This window comes from Castor canadensis, chromosome 5 (assembly GCF_047511655.1).
Source record: "Castor canadensis chromosome 5, mCasCan1.hap1v2, whole genome shotgun sequence".
Lineage (NCBI taxonomy): Eukaryota > Metazoa > Chordata > Mammalia > Rodentia > Castoridae > Castor > Castor canadensis.
Genome location: NC_133390.1, coordinates 162125710 through 162148647, shown reverse-complemented (window position 1 = coordinate 162148647; position 22938 = coordinate 162125710). Strand labels below are relative to the sequence as shown.

Here is a 22938-nt window from a genome sequence, read left to right as displayed (position 1 = left end):
CCATCAACTGTGTCCACAGGTACACAAGAATTATGGTTCACCATAAATGAATGTATTCTGGCTTGCACTTTGGTCTCATGAGCTAAGCATGCACCCATTTCATTTGCACCTAGAAAGTCAAGTGTCCAGATATGCACATGGTATCTGCTAACTATACCAAAATCTCGTCACTATCTCAGCAGGAAACAGCCTCGAATTTCCAATTTTGGTTAAAGAAATATGTCTTGGGCTGGAGGCACGGCTCAAGCAGTGGAGTGCCTGTCTAGTGAGCACAAAGCCCTGAGCTTAAAGTCCAGTACCAAAAACAAAGTCTTTAAAAAGAAAGCAAAAATTAGCCACATGTATATGCAGCTAGATATGAAGAAATTCATTGTGCTATTTTATCAACTTTCTGCATGTCTGAAATTGTCCATAAATGAAAGCAATGAAGGGAGAAAAAAATACCATTCCAAATCTTCCTGTTTTCTAATACGTAAGATCTAACAGGACTTTCTAGATTTACATGGAACACACACACATTTTGAAAACTGTTCCCTTGCAACGAGGGCTCCTCGAGCTGTGTCCAACAAAGGCATCCAGAGTGAGAAGCCTCTGTCCTTTCAATGCTAAGTGTACAGCCATGGTAGACATATAACTCGGGCCACCAACTCACCATACCTTGAACACAGGCAGCTTCTGCCTCTGTTGTTCTATGGATAGAGCAGCATAAGGATTGTAAACGACAGTTGTCCCAAAGTTTTCAGTGACACTTTGTCTCTCTTCAGAGATGCTGACACCTGGCCCCTCTGTACCTGTAGCAGAAGTGGATTTTCAGATTATCTGATGCGGTGAACAGAGAAAGGTGTAAAGGTTATAAATCTCCAATGACAAAGATACACTAAAGAAACAATGCTTTTATATCAAACTACTAAAAGTATATAAAACTTTTGGAGAGCTTATTAAAGTTTTTTTAAATGCTAGGAAAGTACCTATTAGAACACAAAAATCTTCCCTGAGAGGTTTAGTGCAGAGTCAAGAACAAAGCAGACAGCAGTCCAACAGGGCTCCCACTGGCACCCAGAACTGGGTTGTGTCAAATTCTCAACAGAAGTCAAAGAAACCCAACAGGCCCTGGCTGAGGCCAAGGACATATCCTTGATACTGTAGAATGGCAACAAGGCTCGAAGTCATCAGGACTTGGTGATTCAAGGGCTGCCATGGCTTTTTTTCTTCTCTCATCTCTGCACCTCCTGACAAGTTCCTTTCCAAAGTCCCTGGAGTGATTTCTCCACATGAGCAGGAAACAAGGCCGCTGACAGCACAAAGCTCAAGCCCACAGCTCCTTTGCTCCTCATTCAGGCACCCAGAAGTGAAGAGGGACTTGGTGCCTCCTCTGCAGTAGCATTGCTTTATTGCTGGAAACCCAGCAGTGAACGGCAGAGATACAGGCCCTACTCTCATGGAGCTTACTGGCTTCTTTTGAGTGTTTTTTTTTTTTTTGAGGCAGGGCTGCACTTTGTAGCCTAGGCCAGCTTCAAACTTTCCACCCTCCTTCCTCAGTTTCCCAAGTATGTGGTACTGTGCCACCACAATCAGTGTTTACTAGCTTCTCTTATGCTTCTCAGTAGAATGTAACTTGGTGCATGAGTGGCCATAAGTGCCACAGAGAGAAATAAAGACCCCATAAAGGAGGCCGAAAGTCCCAGATTTGTTGTGTACGGAGGTGGAGGAGGTTCTATGTATCAGACCATCAGGGACTGACTTCCAGCTCAGGTCCAACACCCACTCAACTCAATCACCCACAGAAGTAGAGTGGGATCCCCCACATTAACCAGAGTTGGAGTGGTTACAGGGGAATGATATTCCCAGGAACACTGTGCAAAGCAGATCAAACAGCAAAGAGCCACAGCTTCTTGCTAAGAACAATGACAAGGTGGTACTCAGTATGTTGAAAAACAGGGAAGCCAGATTCCACCCTAAAAACCTGTTGAAGATAACACAGCCTTTAACCTGAAAATAAAAAGCCTCAAGAGAAACATGGGTTCAAATTTTATCATCAGTTTCTGTATCTTTTCATGCTGATTTGTTCTTTTGGCCCTAGGACAAAACTAGGACTAGTGAGTAAATAACACAGAGTTCAGAATTCAACTCATCATAAGGAAGACATTTCTAAAAGGCAGAGCTGTTCAGGAATAGAGTATGAATCAACTATGAATCAGTACAAACCATCCCCTAGACGTTCAGGCACATGCTGCACAACCTCCCTGGGAGCGGGGTGGCACTACAGGGATAATTACCCAAAATGACCAACTCAGAATCAGTGACACCGTGTGAAAGTGCAGGGGCTTTGTGATAAGAACACTTAGTCCAGTGATTCAATTATACCTGTTTATTTGGTTTTTGTTTTTGGTGGGACTGGGGTTTGAACTCGGGGTTTGGAACTTACACAAAGCAGGCGCTGCCCCTTTAATACATTTTGGTCTGATTATTTTGGAAATGGAGGGCTCTCAAACTACTTGCCTGGACTGGCCTCAAATTTCAATCCTCCTCATTTCAGCCTCCCAAGTAGATAGGATTACAGTTGTGAGTCATAGGCACCCAGCTAATTTTTTTTTTTTTTTTTTTTTTTTTTGTGAGACAAGGTCTTGCTATGCAGCCCAGACTGGCCATGAACTCACAATCCTACTGCATCAGCCTCCCAAGTGCTGGGATTACAGATATGCACCACCACATCCAGCTCAACTTAACTTTTTTGATGGATCCCAGATCCCTTTAATAATCTGATTATGGCTATTAACTCCAACTCCTGAAAAATATACCAGAATGCAATTTGTCAGCAGAGAAAATAGTGAGGGGTCCACAGGCCCCCTAGAGCCAAGTTTACAATCATTGCTTTATATCTCTATCCCCTTCCTAGGTACTTTCCAGGAGCACAGTTGTGTTACAGAGGTTCAAAATTACCAAAAACCAGGTAAATGGGGTACTGCTATGTTGCTCTTGCCAAAATGTTGACCTTCCTTTCAACGAGATCAAACAAAGAACAAAACCTGGAACAAAGTCTATGCTCAAAGAAGCAAGCTTCTTTCCATTCTTCTCTTATTATTGCTACCTCTTATAGCTTTAAATGAGAAAAGTATTGCAAAGAATACTATACCCTCTACTGCACTGTGCCTGTACAGGATTCCTTATTTTGAAAACATTTTAAACCATCCACCATGCCTGGAATATTTAACATTGCTCCTGCAAGCTCTCACACTTCCTCCCACCAGGGTTTGCTGCACCCAGGGCTCATCCGCACCACCCTATCCCTCCCTTGTTTCCAACCTACAGCCCAGTTCATCGCAGTTAATTCTGTTATGAGCTCTTTTACAAGAACAGCTGCTGTCAATCAATACAGAGTTTATCTTCTCTTACAAAAGACCATTCAGCCAAATCAGAACATGAGGGCTGCTTTCTTTTTTACACATCCCACAGCCCACTCTGTTTATGGTTGCTTTTCCATTGGTAGTATACTCCATGCTAAAGGAAGAATTTGTAATTTTTTAAAACAATTAACAACTTTATTTCTCCATGTGTAAAGCAAGGTTCAATCCAGCATTCCCTTTAACCTAGTTTTTCAACATTTGAGTGGTGACCCATTAGTAAATAGGAAATTGATGTAGTGGGCCATACCAGCACTTTTGAAATAATCAAACAGAAAGAGAGGCTTAGGGAGTAGCTCAGTAGAGTGCATGTGTGAGGCCCTGGGCTCAATTGTAAGAACCACAAAAATAAATAAATAAATGGCATATTCCAGAAAGGAACATTATTTTTGTACAGTTTTTTTCAGTTAAGTATGTGTGCTAAGCTGGGTGCTGGTGGCTCACACCTGTAATTCTAGCTACTCAAGAGGCCGAGATCAGGAGGATCGCGGTTGGATGCCAACCCGGGCAAATAATCCCCAAGACCCTACCTCGAAAAAAACTCATCACAAAAAGTCTGGTGGACTGGCTCAAGGTGTAGGCCCTGAGTTCAAACCCCAGTACTACAAAGAAAAAAAAAAGTATGTGTGCTAGATCACAGTACAATAATTTCTTACTGAGTCAGGTCAAAGCCGTGCTATAAAGTTTTTAGAAGGTATAAGGTCAGCAAATGAAAAGAGACAGGCCCTTCTGATTCATGTGTGCTGGCAAATTAAATCAAGAGTTTTTTCCAGAAAACTCTCAAGCAAGTCATCCAAGGTTAGGTTAGTATTGTTACTGACAAACTAACGGCTTAAGGTCCCCAGACATGCTATCATTATCACAAAAATTTTCCATTTGAATCTGGATATTAGACTACTTTAAAAGAAAAAAATCGGGCAACTCTGAGCCCATGTGATAACAATTAGATGGAGTTTGACACAATTTCTATTTTAGACAGCACATACAAGTACTTGTGTGTATATACACTGTAAGTATCTACACGGTGTACATACACACATTCCCCCATCACTCATTATTCCACTACACTGCTTCACTCTTTTAATCATGGGTTTTTGTTTTTTGGGGTTTTTTTGGTGGCACTGGAGTATGAACTCAGGGCCTCATGCTTGCTAGGCGGGCGTTCTTAGACTGTAAAAAGCCCTTGTAGCCATTTCAGACTGAGACTTCTGGCCTACAGGATATATTCATGCTTTCAACATCTAGCCTCATAGCCAGCTTCAACTCCCTGACCTGCATTTCTCACCACCTTAAGTTAGCTCATCTGTAAGAGTATTATTAACTCCTGCTGGGTGTTGGGAGGCTGAAATTAGGAAGATCAAAGTTCCAGGCCAGTCCAGGCAAATAGTTTGCAAGAACCTATCTCCAAAATACTGGAAGTGTGGCTCAAGCAGTAGAGCACCTGCTTCGCAAGCAGGAAGCCCTGAGTTCAAACCCTAGTCCCACGAAAAAAAAATACTAACTCCACCACAGAGCTATGGTGACTGTGTGATAAGATGCTATAAGTGAAAGTGACTTGCCAAGGGTCCATTAAGTGTGCACCAAAGCTATTAGCATCTCAGTCAATATCAACAGTTTACCTAGACCAGTGGTTCATGCAGTGATGCATGGTGGACTCCCCTCAAGAGTTTAAACATACTGCTGCCTGACTCCCAATCCTCCAGCCTCTAATTTACTGACAAAGGGGTGGAACAGGCCATTTCCCAAGTGATGTGACTATACAGCAAAATTTGAAAACCACTTACCTAGACAGTCACCCAACCCAGAACTCTGAGTCATACTGACTTCACCTTCTTCTACATCTGCCTCTAAAATAACTCTCTATAAGGCCCCTCCAATAAGCTCCTAGGCTACAAAGGAGGTTTTAACAACCCTACTGGATTTTAGTAGCACCCTCTCTTAGGAGTGGTGCTCTTCACCACACCACTGCCAGGGTTATCTTTCTAAAGTAAACCTGACTGTAATTCTGCTTAAAACAGTGAACTCCAAATTCTGTAACTTTCCACAAAGACCTTTCACAGTGAGGCCGCTCCCTACTTTTCTAACTCCATTTCCTGCTGCACCTCAATATACACCCTACCACATAACACCATCACACTACTCAATTATTTTGGCTTTTTGGACATTCAAAGCACAAATCCTACTGTGCCTTTGTTCATGCTGCACCCTTTGCCTAGCGTTCTATTCCCTACCTCGCCATGAAACAAAACCTTATTCAACATTCATTCCAAAACTATTGCCATCTCTATGAATAGTTCTTATGTACATTCAATGTTCCCTCCCTTTTCTATACTTTCATATAATTATAATAACTGTGTATCTAGTTACAAGAGTCTTTCATGTATTATTCTCATTTAATCCTTGACAATCCTATTATGATAAATTACAAATGGAGTAACCAAGACCTTGAGCACTTATGTACTCTGTCAAGTCACCAAGTCAGCAATAGTAGTGAAGGTGGGAAAGCGATCCTGACTTATGAACCCATCTTCTTTACCACCACCTCACTATGTCTCATTTAAAATCTAATGCACATCTAATTCATATCCAATTAAGAGAAAGCACAGAGAACAGAGCCCTGGTCATCTACAGTTGTCTCCTGACTATTGGGTTAAGGGTTCAGTGTTCTCAATGCAGTAGAACTCTAGAATAATTCCATAATAGGACCCTGGTCTGACTTTCAACAGTTCCTTCAAGTTTTTCTTATACTTAACAACTTTGACTTGTTGCTAAATGCTTCAATAAATAAAAGGTAACACATTACTCAAAGAGATCTTGGTTTTGGTGGCACATCCTTGTGTGGATTTGTCTCCCACGTCATTTAAGTGCACAGTTAGAATATCAGGCAGCCACTCTAAAACACTCTTTAGAAAAGTCCCTTGTATTACCTCTTCTGTCTCATCTCATTTTTGCTGCCAAATAGTTTGCACATCCAGGCTCACAAATATGCAGATGGTGAGGGGGAAAAAAGTGGTAATTGTTAAAAAAAACTGAGGGACAAAGAAGTATAATGCACCTAGTATGGCCCAGTATATATATACAGATACACTGAATAAAAACCTGATTAATGAAGTGCCAAAATCAAAAGGCATTTTGTGAAAATGATTTCTGTTCTTCTGCAAGAGAACTAAGCAGTAGCCAATATAAAGTAGCCATTCAGAATGGACAAGAATTATCCTAACAGAACAGAACACACTTTCCCTTTTATGAGCACTTCAAATTACACAACGCGTTGCGCTCTCGATTGGAGCCCACGGATAGATGTTACCATTCTGCCCATTTTACAGAGAGGAGAGCAAGGCTGGGAGGCGGTTCAACGACTGGCCCAAGGTCACCCTACCACTACAAGGAGAGAAGAAGATCTGAAGCGGGGCGGCCGTCCTCCACAGCTAGAGCTCCTAAGCCCTGGAGCAGTTCCGCCTGTGCGGCCCCAGCACAACCCAGGGCCGCAGCAAGACACGCGTGGGCGCTTTAGGCGTCCCCACCACGCGGGGTGCGCAAGCAAGGCTCAGCAACTAGGGAAACGAAGCCCAGGAGACTGAGAAACTCGAACAGGGACACTCAGGGGTTCTACCCAAGTCGGGGGCGGGCTCCCAAATCCCCCGGGACTACGGTGGACAGCAGAACCGCAGCGTCCACCTGCGCGACAGAGGCGAGGCGTCCAGCCCGCCGAGGCCAAGCCTACGAACAGTACGCAGGCCCCAGGACGCTTCTGCGCAGCGTTCCGCCCCGGGCCTTACCCGGTCGCCAGAACTTCACGGGTCCCACGGGCGCAGCCATGCTGGGGTGAAAGGTCACCAGAAAGGTTCCGCCCCGCCGTCGCTCGCGAGTCCCGCAGGGCAGAGGGGGCGTGGCGCGCGAGGATCCTAGGCCCAGGAGAAGCGAACAGCATGGCGGCCACGCCCCCGTGGCCCCGCCCTCGAGCCACGTGACCTGGGTTGTCTTCCGCAAGGGCTGCGGCCCCGCCCCCGGCCCACGTGACCCCGCCCGGCCTTATTAGCGCTAAAGACGCGGTGTTCAGATTTTGCGGGGCTAGGTGGGTCAGGGTACTAGGTGACAGTCTAGAGCCGGGCGAGGCGTCGTCGGTCCCCGCACACCTGAAGAACAGCGGGCTTTCCGAAAGCGCCGCTGGCATGAGGGACCTTGCCCGCGGTGTGCGCCGAGGCAGTGCTTCCCGAATTAAGAGATGCTGATTATGCTGATTATGTTAAACTTTTGCTACCTTTCGGCGCCTCCTTATTTTCATATGAAAAGATAACAATGTAACTACCTCTGGGTTTGATGTTTCAGTAAATATTGGGCGTCTGCTGTATGCCCAGCTACTGCAGTTTCTGTCCCAAGGCTGGGGTAGGGATGAAGTGATTTATAAATGATAAACCATGGATAAACGGCAATGCTTATTAACAGCAAGTAAACTGATGTGAAATGTTACGGACGTTTTCACGGTCTTTTGAGAACAAAGCTGGAAAACGGGGTCATGGGTTGGAAGAAGATAGTAGAAATTAGATCAGCTAGGCCAGGGCATTCACTCCATATATCCTCCAAGTCGACTGCTGATGAATCAAATGCTTGTTAAAATGCAGATTCTAAGCCCCCATCCAATCCCGAATCTGCAGGGACACGACCTAAGCCTCTCCTGAGTTATTAGGCCCAGCAGCAAGTTTGGGAAAGATTCAACTAATACAAAGGAGAGCTAATGAGGGCTAAAGAACTCAAGTAAAAATATTTTATAGGTGGCTACTAACTGAAAGGTAGTAAGAGGTTTTAGAATCTGTGCATTTTAAGAGCTGTGAAGAAAACACTGCATTCTTTGAGGTAGTTATGGCAAGAACAAAGGCTTTAGATATGAGTAACACCGGTTCGAAATGCTCAATTGGCCATCTGGCTCCTAGCTGACATTTAATCTTAGTTGTAAAATGATATTTGTGTGTGTGTGTGTGTGTGTGTGTGTGTGTGTGTGTGTGTGTGTGTGTCGGTACTGAGGTTTGAACTCAAGGCTTTGTGCTTACTAGGCAGGCATACTGCCACTTGAGCCACACCTCAAGCCCTAAAATGAAACTTTAAAAGATAATAAATAAGATAACATGTAAAGTATCTAACACATTGCAAAACATTTCAGGCACTCAGTCATTTTTAGCTCTTTACTTCAACTCATATGGAGTAAATCCATCAGGTGGAAATGTCTGAATTTACACACATATGTTCATTTTCCAAATATCTTCTTAGATTTATTTCACTTCTTTTGGTTTTGTTTTGATAGTTGTGAGGTTTGAACTCAGGGCTTCACACTTGCTAGGCAGGCACTCTACCACTTGAGCCATTTGGCCAGCCCTGATTTATTTCCTTAATAATGAAAATAGGGTTCAAAGCATGTTAATCCTTCTACTTAGAATTTTCCATTCACGCTTATCCTTTAAGGGCCAGCTCTAGTACTTCTATTAAATTCCCTATCCAGCTTAAGCATTTACCTCTGTAGACTCAGGACCTATTATGTTCACTTTTTTTTTTTTCACTTCTTGGATAATACTTATTTGGTTGAACTACAGTTAATCTGCCTTCACTATTATACAGGGAACTTTTTTTTTCATTGTTGTGCTGGTTGGGGGTACATTGTGGCATTTACAGAAGTCAGGGAGCTCTTAAGGACAAGATCATGTCATATTCATATTTGTTACCAACTGCCCAAAGTGCATATTCAAATATATACATATATATATATATATATGTATGTATACATACATATATACATGTATGTTTATATATGCTTTATTTTTGTCTGGTGTGAGTCAGTTCTGGGGATCTAACCCAAGTCCTCATGCATACTAAGCAAGTGCTCCACCACTGAGCTATACCCCTAGTCCCACACTATATTTTATACTAAGTTTTAGTTCTTCAAAACATTCATCCATGTTTTTGTCTTATTTTCACTAAAGGCCTAAACATAGAAAATAAGGTTTATACATAAATTCAGGGGGAAATAAAACAAATGCCATGTTTTAATTTTTTTTAAAGACTGCTCTAAAACTCAAGCCATTCTCCTGCCTCTGCATGTAGAAGTAGCTGGGACTTCAGGAAGCTTTTTTTTCCATGTTTTGTATGACTCGTGACTTCACGTGAAGAAATCTTCCTGTTTACAATAGATTGGCCATGCCCAAATTGTTGAATCACAGTCCTAAAGCTGGAGGAGACTTTAGTCAACATCTAAATTCCTCGTCTTAAGGAAGAGAAAATTGAGGTCCAGAGAAGTTGAAAGGACTTGATCAGAATCAATGACCCGATTTAATTCTGTACCAGAATTGAAATTAGAACTCAGGCTTCCTAATTCCCAGGCTGGACAGTCCTAGATACAAATTACTTCATCTACCTCAGAAAGTTCTCCAAGTGCAACATCCCCAAATGGGTTATTTTGGTTACACAGACTTCTATTAAAGAAAATGCCTACTTAATCCATGTTGATGGTGTGGTTTTATTATATAAACTAGGAAAGATCTCAATAGACCAATTAGCTATTTTCAGGAAGAAAATCCTAAAATAGCTACTCTAAAATTAAAAACATCATTCCTTTTTTTTTTTTTTTCCTTTTGAGACAAATTCTCATTAGGTAGTCCAGGCTGGCCTCAAATTGCAGACACTTTTGTCTCAACCTCTCAAATGCTGATATTACAAGTGTGAGCCACTACACCTGGATAAAACAATTATTTAAGATGGCATCAGAATTTATTTAGTTCATTGTCAACAATTACACACACAAAATAAAAATCAATCATTTTGTTACATAGAGGCACATTTTGCAACTTCCAAATGATGATAAGTTTTCCAGAAAGATAATGTTCCCCAAAATCATTTTTCTTGGATACATAGTAGAAGTTTTTCTGTGCCTATGGTAACTGGTTCTCTCTGTTTTGAAATACTTCTAGATAAAGCATATTGACTATATTTAGTAAACAAAGAATTTAGGGGTTTTATCACTGTACCAGAGTTAAGGCTTTTATGGATACAAGTGACAGAAAATCCAAACTGGGCTGGTAGAGTGCCTCAAATGGTAGAGTGCCTGCCCAGCAAGCATGAGGCCCTAAGTTCAAACCCCAATACAGAAGAAGAGGGAGGAGGAGGGAGGAAGGGAGGGAAGGAAGGAAAAGAGAGGAGAGTAAAAAGGAGAGGAAAAGGAGAAGAGAGGAGGGGGAGGGGAGAAAAGAAATGAAGATCATTATGAATTCTGGAAATATCATGGTTTACCTGTTACAACAGCTACCCTCACCTAAGTTTGAGGCAGGAAAAAGAAAAGATCAAGTCCTGGAATGTGGCTGTGCTGATCATGTAAACCAATCTAATAAATCCTCTTTTATAATTCTATATAGATAAATATGCTATTACTTCTGTTCTGCTAAGAGACCCTAACCAACACAAGGGGAAAGCTTGGGGATAGGGGATAGGTGGACAGTCCATTAAGCAATCTTGGTACTCCAAGATTGGAAGGAGAAGGAAGAGGAGGGAAAAGAGGGAAGGAAGGAAGGAAGGAGGAAGGGAGGGAGGGAAGGAGGGAGGAGACCCAACCCACTAAAACATACAAGAGTAGTGTGACTTTGAGACACAACTGCACACATATTCTGATATCGTGTTCTGCTGCCTTCTGACTCAGACATAATGTGGTAAACATGGCCATGTCAACTTCCAGCTGTCACATCCTCATAACCATCAAACCTCTTTCCTAAATTCCCTGACAAAATCTCTGTAGCTGGCACAAATATCCTTCCCTGAATCACTCACCAGGGCCAGGGAAAACAATGTGCTAATTGGTTTAGGCCTAGGTTATTCCTTCCCCCAGGTTCAGATATGGTCAGCTTCACTAGAATCACATGGACTGAGAGTTGGGAACAGAATGTCTCAAATGGATAGATGAAGCAGAAATAACCTATATCCATTGCAACCATCGACAAGTCTGTGTGCTAGAACTGCTAGCTTTCTAAAAAATGTTAACTACCTTTGAGTAGGTTCCCTGAAGCCATAGCAGACAGCTAGCTGACACCAACCGCCCCCCCCCCCCGCCCCGCCCCTCACCAGCATGGAAAGATCTTTTGCAGAATTGCCCACTGAGAGTCTAAAATCCAGTCCTCTGCCACTGTGGTAGCATATATAAACATGTCTGACTTGTTGGCTTGCGCACCAGTGATCAAGATCACACGTGCATTAGCATAAGCAAAAGTGTTCACCTAGCTTTCAAGGATTTTTTCTTTTTTTAGCAATACTGGGGTTTGAACTCGGGGCCTCACTTGTTAGGCAGACACTCTTATTACTTGAACCACTCCACCAGCCCAGCTTGGAGGATTTGAGTGCAGAGCTGTGACGCACTCTACTGAGAAGACACCAGAGAGCCCCATGATTCTGGCCTGGGTGTGTGACTATGAAGCTGGATGGGTTGGGAAAGGCCTCCTTAAGTCTGGGAGGTGTTTTCTGCGTATTGTCAAAAAACTGGGACACTTTTGAGAATGAAAGGGAGTGTTACACAGATGGGACCTGGAAATAAGAGACAAACTGGAAATCTGCCAGGCAAACTGGGCCAATTTGCCAGGCAAACTGGGGCACTTGTCTAAGTATGGGGCACCAGTGAAACAATACTTACCTGAACATCGTCTGCATAAGGTACATAGTCCCCTCTCACGGAATACCTCTGAATATGTCCACGTCACTAGAGCGTCAAACGACTACCTGTGTGGGGTCCAGGCTCTGGGTATATCCCAAGATCTGTCATTGTTTATTACCAAGATGGGAGTCTCAGAATGTGTGAGACTATCATCTTAATGACAAGATCCTTGTAACAACTGCTCACGTTCTGTTAGTACCAGGGACAATTGTTCATCCTGCTCCTGGATTTACTTCACTCTTGTGGACATTGACTGGTGGCCCTGACTATCTTGGCTACTAGAAAATTTAAAGTTACATGTTAGCCTACATGAAGTATGTCACAGCATGCACTTTAGCTTCATGTCTGACTGCGTTTTGCATCCCCTGCCCTTGGTTTTCCTTCCTGTAACTTTTAGTTTACATGACTTTGTAACTTAGGCTTTCTTGTTGGTCATTTTAAATCCCATAAGTAAAAAAGAGATAGTCTCCAGCCCCACTGCCTGCTTAAGGGGGTGGCTAACTCTTCAACCCCTTCCTTGTTTTACAAAAGAACATCAACCTTGCAGTCTGACTGGGTCGATCTGAAATTTATAGGGATCTCTAACTCAAACTTTCAGGAAGAAAAAAAAAATGAAACAACTGAATTTGAACATTGAGTATTTATTTGATGACATTGAGAACATTTTATCAAAGTTGCTTGGATGTGATAGTGGTATTGTGGTTTTGGTTTTTTAAGTGAGTTGTCTTTTAGAGCTATATGCTGGTTGGGGATGTAGCTCAGTGATAGCACTATATGCTTAGCCTGTGTGAGGCCTGTGTTTAGTCCCCAGAACTAAAGGGAAAAAAGGGAGAGATACATGCTGAAATATTTATAGCCAAGTCTGACATCAGGTGGATACAGGTAACCATCTGACACCTGATAAAAGAGAATGTAATTTTTGAAGCATGTGGTCTGTCACACTCTGCCTCCCCTCCTCTGGGAAGCAACAGTTTCTTTTCTTTTTTTTTTTTTTCCAGGGCCTTGCACCCGCTAAGCACACACTCTACCACTGAGCTACACACCCAGTCCCCAAGCACCTCAGTATATTCTGACACAGGGACCCTCAGATTTCACTCTGAGAAAATGAGCTACAATAACTTTCCAGATATAAGTTCCAGAAAAGCTTTGCTCATTCTGAGAGATGGGGCCATTTTCTCAGGATTCCATGTATCTATTGTTCTTATTTATAATTGTTAATGACACTTTCTCTCAGAGAACAATGGTTTGAGTCCTGCTCACAAAAAAAGGACAGTATGGCCAGGTAAGTGTGTGACAGGCCAGGTATTTGACCTGCTGAAAAATTCACTCATCTTTATTTCCTGAGTAGTCTGAGTAAAGAACACTGCTTCAATTTACTTGATCCACAGGAGTTAAGGGTATGGTTCAAGTGGTGAAGCAGTTGCCTAGCATGTGTAAAGCCGTGGGTTCAATCCTCAGTACCACCAAAAAAAAAAAAAGTCAAGTAATTTGTTTGATCCAGCACTTATCCAGCACTTCCAAAACTACACATGGAACTTTTTACATATAATCCTATAAACACAGTTAGATTTTCAAACAAAATTAAAATAAATGGTCACAAATTAGGGATCTGTACCTACATTTGTTCACAAGGCTACATTTCTGCTTTCTGTTCACCGCCATACTGCTGCAGTTCAAGTTAGGTGTCCCCATTTGTATGTAGAACAGGTTTGTGACAGTGGAACTACTCTATGGAACTCAGGGAGGAGGGAAGAGAAAAGAGAATGGTAGAGTCAACAATATTGAAATATATGACAACTGTACAGGTAGAGGACACAACGATAGGTCCTGAAAGCTATGGAATAATGGGGGGGTGGGAGGGAAGGGGTAAGGGAGAGCACTGGAAAAGGCTGAACTGACCAAAGTAAAGTAGACTCACAGCAAGGATATATCAAGAAGCTCCTCTGAACATTGACTTTGGAATTAAAAATGAAAGACAGGACTGTAGAATAGGTACAGTGTGGGGGGTACTTGTGGGAGGTTGGAGGGTGAATGGAGGATATGAGGTGAGGGAATATGGCTGATGGACTTCATATACGTATATGAAATAGACCTCTTGCAATTGCTTTAAGTGGAGTGGGGAGGGGATTGAAATGGGGAGAGGAGGAAATGGTAGGGGGTGATCTAACCAATGTTCAATGTAAGGCTATTTGGAAATGTCACAATGAATTCCCCCGTATAATGAATATATGCTAATAAAAATGAAAAAAAAAAAAAAACCTCAGTTTCATCTGAAAATTGGATAATACCTATCTAACCTATGAAGTTCTCTACTACACTGTTGTGGGGATTTAAGGTAGCACATGTAAAGGAGCCTAACTCCATAAATTGCTTCAAATAATAATGAATTTGAGGCTCAACCCAGAGTTGCTTATAGCCAGATATGGACCAGTTTCAAGTTTGCTTCACAGCCAAGGATCACAGCACTAACCCAGTAAATAACCTGTCATGGCACTGGAGTTCTGGAACATGCGTGAAAACCTGCAGGAGCGCTCTGCATCCAGGCACATCAGCATTCTACACAGCAGACAACACCCTCCCTATTATACACTTTTCTGCTCTAGCAAGCCAGGAGGAAGCCATGGTTTAACTCTTCCTTTTGTCTGAACAGGTGAATAAGACTGGACAAGAACAAGATTCCACAGCCATACCGACCCTGATCAGCAGGATGTAGAAACTAGTTACATTGGCTGCCACTGGACGAGGAATCTGGGATAATTGTCAGTGTCCTCTCTTGCCTCTACTCTGGGATATAAGATTGCTAAATCACTGCATATGATACACCCATCTGATGAAATGAGGCCCATGGGGCCCCTAGAATTTATGTCAGGCAGGATTCCAGGAATGTACACCAAGACTCCTTTGAGAGACAAGCAGAGAGCCCAGGTCGTCATTGAAATAACTCAGGCTTTTTTTGCAAAGACTTGCTACTGTGGGCAAGGTTCCTCATTCAAACACAGAGTAATATTGGTCTTCGCCATGCCAGGATGGCATGACCACTACCAGCTTTATGTTGTCTTTTGTGTGTGTGTGTATGCTACTTGGATTTGAACTCAGGGTCTCACACTTGCTAGGTAGTGGTTTGCCACTTGATCTAGGCCCCAGTTCATCTTCTAACTTTTAAGTAGATGTATTTTTTTCCTATTATAATCTAGATAATTTACAAACAAAAGTTGTTTATATTTATCTAATGCTAACAACACAGATATTTTAAATAGAAAAACAGTTTTGTTTTTCCAAGTAGAATTTTGATTTTAAAAAATGGTGCAAATAGCACACAAATAAAGAAAACAGAACATTTCTCTCCTACCCATTAACCTTAAGATAACAAAATATTCTTTTTAAGTGATATCAATATTAAAATTGTGCAAAAAACCATACCCATAGTGTTTAAACCATTAAACCTAGTTTCTACAGGACAAAAATAAAAGCATGCAACAATGTGCAGAATCCATGTAAAAGAATGTGCAGGACAGAGTTCAAAGACAGCCAAGGGGACCAAAAGTCAGGTGAAAGAGAGGGAATCCAGGAGGTGTGATGTTTGTTAAGGCAAGAAGGTCTGATAGCACAGACAGGAGGAGTCACTGATAGGAAGGGTACAGTGGTATGTCTCTAATAGCAACCAGGTTCACTGATGCTCTGGTATAATTCCCAGGACTAAAGCTAAGATAGTTTTCGGTAAAGACTGTCCTCTTAGACAGCATGGTCAGCATGTGATTGAGTCGGGACCTGATGCCAGTGAAGAGAAACTGTCGCTCTTGATTCAAGTTTCTGAATGAGTCCCTCAGGCACAGATCCAGCTGGGGGATGCCCAGGTACTTGGGGTATCCAGGATTGTGGAGGTCAGTGGCTCTCAGAGAAGTATGGGAGCCAACAGAGCTGGCCACAGAGCCCTGGGAAGACAAAGAGGAGGATGACTTCAAACTGGAAGACCTTGACACAGACATCTTTGACACAGGTGATCCTTCTTTAGACTGAGTTCCCTGAGAAAGGAGCCCGATCTCCTCCGGGTCAGTCTGCGTGGTGGTGGCCCTGGACCACACCATGGTCTGGGAGCTTGCTGCCCGGGTGGAGACTGCAGTTTGGGTCCCGGCACAGGTGGTGCTGGAGCTGGTTTGCGTTCCCGCCTCGCTCACACTCACTACAGCTGGCTCCTCTCCTGACTCTGTTTGGGTGGCGACATTCACGGCCTTGTTGTCCTCCAGTTCGTCCTTGTGGCTGTGGAAGTAGTCCTCCTCACTGATGGTGGAGGACTCGGAGTCATGGCGCTTAGTCCCGCCCTTGCCTTCCACAGGTGCCTCCAGGCTGGGGTGGGTCTTCTTGGGCGTACTGGACAGTCTGGCCAGCCGCATGCGTAGCAGGTTGCCCAGCGTGAGCTCCTTGGACTGTGGCTTCCAGTCAACGAGATGGTCAAACTTGCCGCTGATCCGGAAACTGGACAGGAGTTTGGAGCTGATGGGCTTCGACTGGGCGTACAAGATCCGGAACTCCAGGTCAAAGTGTTCAACCACTTGGCCAGACAGAATTACCAAGTTACTGCTGTTTAATTTGCCATCTGACCAGGTAAAACTGAAGGATTTAAAACAAACCACAGAAGCAAGTAAGAATGAGGAATTTCAGTTACTTACTGTCAACCTGAATGCTAAAGCTCAGATATCCTGCCATATAAGAGTCCCAACTTTGGACTAGAGGTGGGCTCAAGTGGTAGAGTGCTTCCTCAGCAAGCGCAATGCCCTAAGTTCAGGCCCCAGTACAGCCAAAACAAAAAACAAAAACAAAAAACCACACATGTATAATGCAGTGTCTTAATATATGTTTATATTTTAAGTCTTAAGAGATGTATATATGTATATAACAAAAAGTAAGAAGACCAAATACCATTGCTGTGAGAAAGTCTCTCTGTGGGAGACAGTTACTAAAGGCTGTATATTTAAGCCAGGGTCTTTCCCTTCAAAGGGAGAGCCTGCTTGAGAATAAAGATCAGCCAGAGAAAAGAATGGGGAGATAGGGTTCTGATAAATGTCTGGCCCCCAGGTCAAGAGGAGCTGAAAACCAATGGTTTTTACCACGTTCTGAGTTGGTAAATTAGCTTCCTGACACTTGCAGTTACTCCACTGATAGAGACTGTACCAGAGGTAGGATGCTTTAATTAGAGATCCTAAAACATAGTTTCAAACTCTGCCTCTGAGCCAGATGCTCACGCCTGTAATCCTAGCTACTCAAGAGGCAGAAATCAGGATTGCGGTTCAAAGCCAACCCGGGCAAATAGTTCACGAGACCCTATCTTGAAAACCCCATTACAAAAAAGGGCTGGTGGAATGGCTTAAGGTGTAGCCCCTGAGTTCAAAACCCAGTACCAAAACAAACAAAAAAACAAAAAATACTCCCTCTGCAGCCAAGAACCCTGACTAATGCAAATGTTACCTAAGATCTGCCTTCAAAGCCTGAGAAAGATGCTTTTAAAAATCCTCAACAAGGTAAGACAAACAAAGTAGCTACCCACACCAACACTATAACATGTCCTAACACATGGAAGCTGTTAAAGTCATAAGTAGTGGTACAGCTCATTTGCAGAGGGGAATTTTTATATTTTTAGATTTTAGAACAGCCAAAGAACAGTCAAAAAATAATTGGAGCTAAGTTTTGTTAGTATGACTAAATCCCACCTTGGATGAAAATTTTTATTTCCTCCTGATATTTATATACATCTTACAAAAGGAAGTCAAGAGAGTTCTAATTCTGTTCTAAACAATGATATTATTTGGAAAGGAAAGTATGAAGTACTTCTTTGTCTTAATGCCTCATCTGCCACAAATGGAATTATCGCTCAGGGAACATATGGGTCTTCAAAAGTGGAGTTTTCTACACTCTGTAGACTCATTAGCCTCACACATGCCATGGGACAACCAATGGAGAGGCACGAAGCACACAACCATGAAGTCACATGAGTAAAACAGCACAATTTCCAGTGTTAACCACTCATGCTCCCTCCCCTCCACTCAGTTTCCCTGAAGAGACTACTGCCAAAGTAAGACATCCAAGGTGGGTCTGAAACAGGACTTTCTAGACTGAAGCAGTAGATTTCAAGTAGATTTTAAGTGAGGGGGCAAGTGGGGCCCACACCCCCAAGAAACCATGCTTCAAGGCCACGTGTGTCACTGTTAACTCCCAATTAGTCCCCCACAGGCCAAGACAAGGCTTGAATCAGAGCTCGCTGACTATGTGATCTCGAGGCTAGTATAAGCTCTGCATTTTATTTTTGTCACCAGAGCAGGTGACGTGACTCCCAGGCCAACCACCTCCACAGAAAGGGGCTGTGCTGAGCCAACTCACACACTCCTGTGCACCCACAGGAATGCTGAGCACAAAGGCTTTCACTCAGAGGAACAGCATTTACCTTGGGGTGACATGCCTCCTTGGAAGAGTTTAGGAATAAGCAATGCACCTTTAGAAATGTACCTGTAGGAGCCTGTTGCAACTCGAATGCCATCAATCAGAGTGAACTTTTCATGAACCTTCCCAACAATTTTTGTTCCGGACCTTGCATAGTAGATATTTCCTGTAATAGTCCGCACTGTCATCAGCTGTTGGCGAGGGAGTGAGAGAAAAATCAATGAACAAGTCTGTGACACTCATCCAGTGATCAAATGAGTAAGAGGGCTTAGTTTACAGTTCCCAAACAAACTTACTGGCAGTGCACGGCTTAGGGTCACCATTTAGTAGCAACACACATGATGTAGTAGGCAGATATTACTCCAGTAATGTTCTTCTCCCTTTAGTCCATCTTCTCACATGTGCTTCCCTTCTATCTACTTTGAGGCTCTTAGTTCATATGTATATGGACTCTAAAAAAAGACTCACCTTTTTTAGGAGACTAAGAGTCCAAGAGATGATTTGTAAACAAAAAGTGTATATGGGGGTAAAATAACCAAAGACAACATGTGAGTAATGAATGGCACTGTGACAGAGAGGCTAAGCTGGTGCTTCTACACTTGTTTAATGGCATCACTAAGGAATAAGAGCCCTCTACACTTCACCCCACACACTGAGGGGTTTGAAGATAGGAACAGAGGACAAACCTTCTTGATAGAGTAAAGCTGGGACAGAAGTACATCACATGGGTTAGTCACATCTCCTTCATATATGTATGCCAAAAGAGTATGCTGGCAATACACTATATGTTTGTGTGTAGGCGTAATTAGTTTTGTAAAATGACACAAGTAAATGCATATATAATAGCATGCAAATACTAAGACAGTCTGCATTCTGTAGAGCAAACCAGGAACTAGATATCCTTAGAAATCTTACACATTCAAATTTAAAGATTGTTGTTTGTCATTCTATGTTATGTGCCTAGCTTTGAGACAATACAGACTATAAAGCATGCTTCTTGCCCTCAGGATTACAAAAAAAAAGTAACTGAATGATTAGAAACTTATGGCAACACATAACATCAAGCAGAGAAATGAAAACCTCTGTCTACCCCAAAACCTGTACATGAATATTCATAGCAACTTTATTCATGATAGTGGAAACCCAGAAACTATTCAGATGTCCTACATAGGTGTATTTAACCATTGCACAACCATACCATGCAATATTACTTGGCATTAAAAAGGAACAAACTATTGATGTATGCAACACTTAGATGGATCTTGTGTGTGTCATGCTGAGTGGACAAGGCCAATCTCAAAAAACCTCATATTGTGTGATTCCATTTATACAACAGACTCTAGAGGAGAAAATGACAGAGAAGGAGGACAAGTCAGTGGCTGCCAGAGTTTAAGGTGGGGGGAAGAGAGAGGGGAGTACTGTACCATCAAGGAGCAGCCTGAGGGAGATCTCTGCAGTGACGTGACAGAGGGCTAAAGGTAACAGCACTAAGCACACACCAGCCCAATGTCAACCTCAGCGTTCCTTACTGGACTATCAGTTAACTCAGATCCAACCGTGGAAACTGGGTGAAGGGATGGGAACTTCTCTGTATGGGCTTTGCAACTCTGAATCTAGCATAATTTCAAAATAAGATGTCAAAAATGAAAACCAAAAAAACTAAGTCTTGTCATACTGTTACTTCTGTGGTATTCTATCAAAATCCACAGGAGTTGAACCATGAGGAAACATCAGACAAGCCCAAATTCTACAGAACACTGACTAGCATTGTTCAACAGTGTCAAACCCAGAAAGACAAAAGATGGAGCTAAGGACACCTGACAAATAAATACCAGGTGTGGTCATAGATTGGAACCCGAACCAAAAAAGGAGCATTAGTGGAAGTACCGGTGAGATAGATTTATAAGGTCTGTAGATTAGATAGTATTATATCAAGCTTATTTCCTGATTTTGTCATTTATACTGAGGTTCATACAATGTTAACATTTGGAGGCTCTGGACAAAGAGTTTTCAGGTATTCAGGAAGTTCTAACATTATCTTTGTAACTTTTTTTTGACAGTACTGGGTCTTGAACCCAGGGCCTTGTGCTTGCTAGACCTTGTTCTTGAGTCATACTTCCAGTCCTTTTTGCTTTAGTTATTTTTCAAATAGGGCCCATGTTTTTGCTCAGGCTAGCCTGGACAGTGATCTCCCTAATAATGACTCTCATTGTAGCTGGGACCACAAGTGTGTGTCACCAGACTTGGCTTATTAGTTAAGATTGGGTCTTGCTAGTTTTATGTCTAGGCTGGCCTCAAACCATGATCATCCCAATCTTGGCTTCCCAAGTGGCTGGGATTATAGATCTGAGTCAACATACCTGACCCTGTAATTTCTTTATAAATGTTAAATTATTTCAAGGTAAAGTTTTTCTTTAAAAACTAGAAGCAGGGTGAGGTAGCAGACAGGAGGTAGAGGTAAAGTTAGTGAGATACTATCATCAAAACAACAACAACAACAAAAGGCTGTGGATGCAGTATAAGTGGTAAACAAACAAAAACCCTAGAAAACTTCATAGAAGTACATGTACACGTGGATTGGCAATTGGCAGGAGGACTTCCTGGAGGAGGTGATGACTCGAAGCTGAGTCTTAAAGGATCAACATATAATAAGCATAAAAATACCACTACAGGCAGATTTAGGAGTGCCTTTGTGTATCTTTCCCTTTGACACACATCTGAATATTATGCAGGCCTCTGTGATTATGGCCAAAGCACTTTTGAGCACCTGTCTGTGAAAGTGTGGCCAAGTTCCTACAGAGAGGACAACCCACCATTCTGAACCACTATAGAAACCAGGACAGTGGGGGAGAGGGGGAGGGCACCAGTAAGGGCACAGATTCACCAGCACAGGTGTGCCCAGAGGTAGAAGGGGAGATGGTGCCTTTCTAGGAAGGAGCTAACACACTACAAAAACTAGGGCAACCAGAGGTACAGACCTCCTTCAACCCTCTGACAGAAAATCTGGGTGGCCACAAAGGCCATGACCAACAGTGGGCAGTGGAATCAGCAGACACGTCTGGATTCTGCCTACTCAGTGAAGCAGAGCAGATCACCAGATTGCAGTTGTAGCTAGAACTCTTCTGTGATGTTTCTGCTGCTACAGTTTTAATTATAAAGAGAGTACCTTGAAGCTACACACTGACACCTTCCATTTCTTCTCCTGGCTCTCTGTGAGAGCAGTTGTGGATTAAATACCTAGTTAGAAGACAGCAGTCTATTCCATGCCTGACTTACATTTTCCTCGGGTCTACCCAATCTCATTTTTAAATTGACTGCTGGGTTGTATGGCTGTCTCATTTCATTTGGTCTCTAAGTCTTCTTCTTCACGATAGATACTTCTATCGTGAATTTACCTTGTGGCACAAGTGACAAGTGAGTAATGAAACCCAATCCTCCATTTTCTCATTAGAGAAAACAGCCATCAAGAACTGTGTGCGAGAAGTTAAACAGGTGAAACTGTGTAGACCAGAGTGCTTGATGACAAGGTGGGGAGGCAGATCTCGCATGCAGAAGCCTACAGTACAAAACCCAAATCTGACAGATAATAGGTGTCCAATAGGTGATGAATAAAGTTCTGAAGTTTATAGGCTAAGTTGCTTAGTTTTTTTAAATGAATTCTGTAGTAAATGTCTATTCTCTTGCTTTGTTCTGCCAAAGAAACCAAGTCAGCTAAATTGTGTAAACCCAAGTTAAGTTTAAATACCATGACCAGAGAAAAGGACAGAAATTTTAATTTGGTAATAACGTGAAATGAGCACAGCAGGCCATAGTGGTTATGTGCACAGCAGTGGGAAGCAGGCAGATGGTGTTAAGCCCCAGGCCTACAACAGTGTAGCTGTAGACATTTGGGCTCTCTGTGTCACCACTTCCTGATCTGAACCATCAGAGCAGTGCCACATCCCTGACAGGGCTGTTGTAAGGACTGGTTACATCACATCTGTGAAGAACAGGAGGAGTGCCTGGGACAGAGCAGGAACTCCACAAAGGGTGGTTGCTGTGACTTAAAACACATCGTTCTGGAGCTACTGTCGCAAGCAGCAGCTTCAGCACGGCCTCCAGGCCCTCAGCTCAGCTGTGGGGCTGCTCTGTGCCCTGTTAGGATGCAGCACAGCGGCAGGGAGAAGCCAAGGCTTTGAAGATTGTCTACCATTTCCTTTCCTTTCAAGTTAGACATGTAACTCACACACCATACAATTCACCCACTCACTATACAATTCTGTAGTTTTCGTGTATATTAATGCATACATGCAGCCATTATCAGTGTGTTTTAGAATATTATCATCACCTTTAAAAGAGGACTTGTACCCTTAGCTATAACCCCACTCATCCCTCTAGTTCCCTTTTCCCCAGTGTTGATGCTAATCCTCCTCTATCTCCATAAAT

General features: G+C 42.7%; 2 protein-coding genes across 9 annotated transcripts in view; both read right to left on the bottom strand.

The window, feature by feature from the left end:
- Positions 1–7321, bottom strand: part of Dhx35 (DEAH-box helicase 35) — a 67988-nt gene extending 60667 nt beyond the window's left edge. For all 7 annotated transcript variants that reach the window (XR_012448250.1, XR_012448249.1, XR_012448248.1 and 4 more), the window contains exons 1-2: positions 7181–7321; positions 658–791 (exon numbers count right to left, since the gene is read on the bottom strand). Coding sequence is in view for 4 of the 7 variants with exons in the window: in XM_020156346.2 (XP_020011935.1) it covers positions 658–791; positions 7181–7220 (174 nt within the window). In the remaining 3 variants the exon portion in view is untranslated. The remainder of the gene's footprint in view (positions 1–657; positions 792–7180) is intronic.
- Positions 7322–10135: 2814 nt separating this feature from the next.
- Fam83d (family with sequence similarity 83 member D) overlaps positions 10136–22938 on the bottom strand; it is a 30111-nt gene continuing 17308 nt past the window's right edge. Inside the window, exons 3-4 of one of the 2 annotated variants that reach the window (XM_020156342.2) lie at positions 18580–18704; positions 10136–16689 (exon numbers count right to left, since the gene is read on the bottom strand). In XM_020156342.2, the coding sequence (XP_020011931.2) occupies positions 15702–16689; positions 18580–18704 (1113 nt within the window). In that variant the 3' untranslated portion in view covers positions 10136–15701. Of the gene's footprint in view, positions 16690–18579; positions 18705–22938 lie in introns of those variants that run through there. The other variant, XM_074074753.1, reaches the window with a different exon arrangement.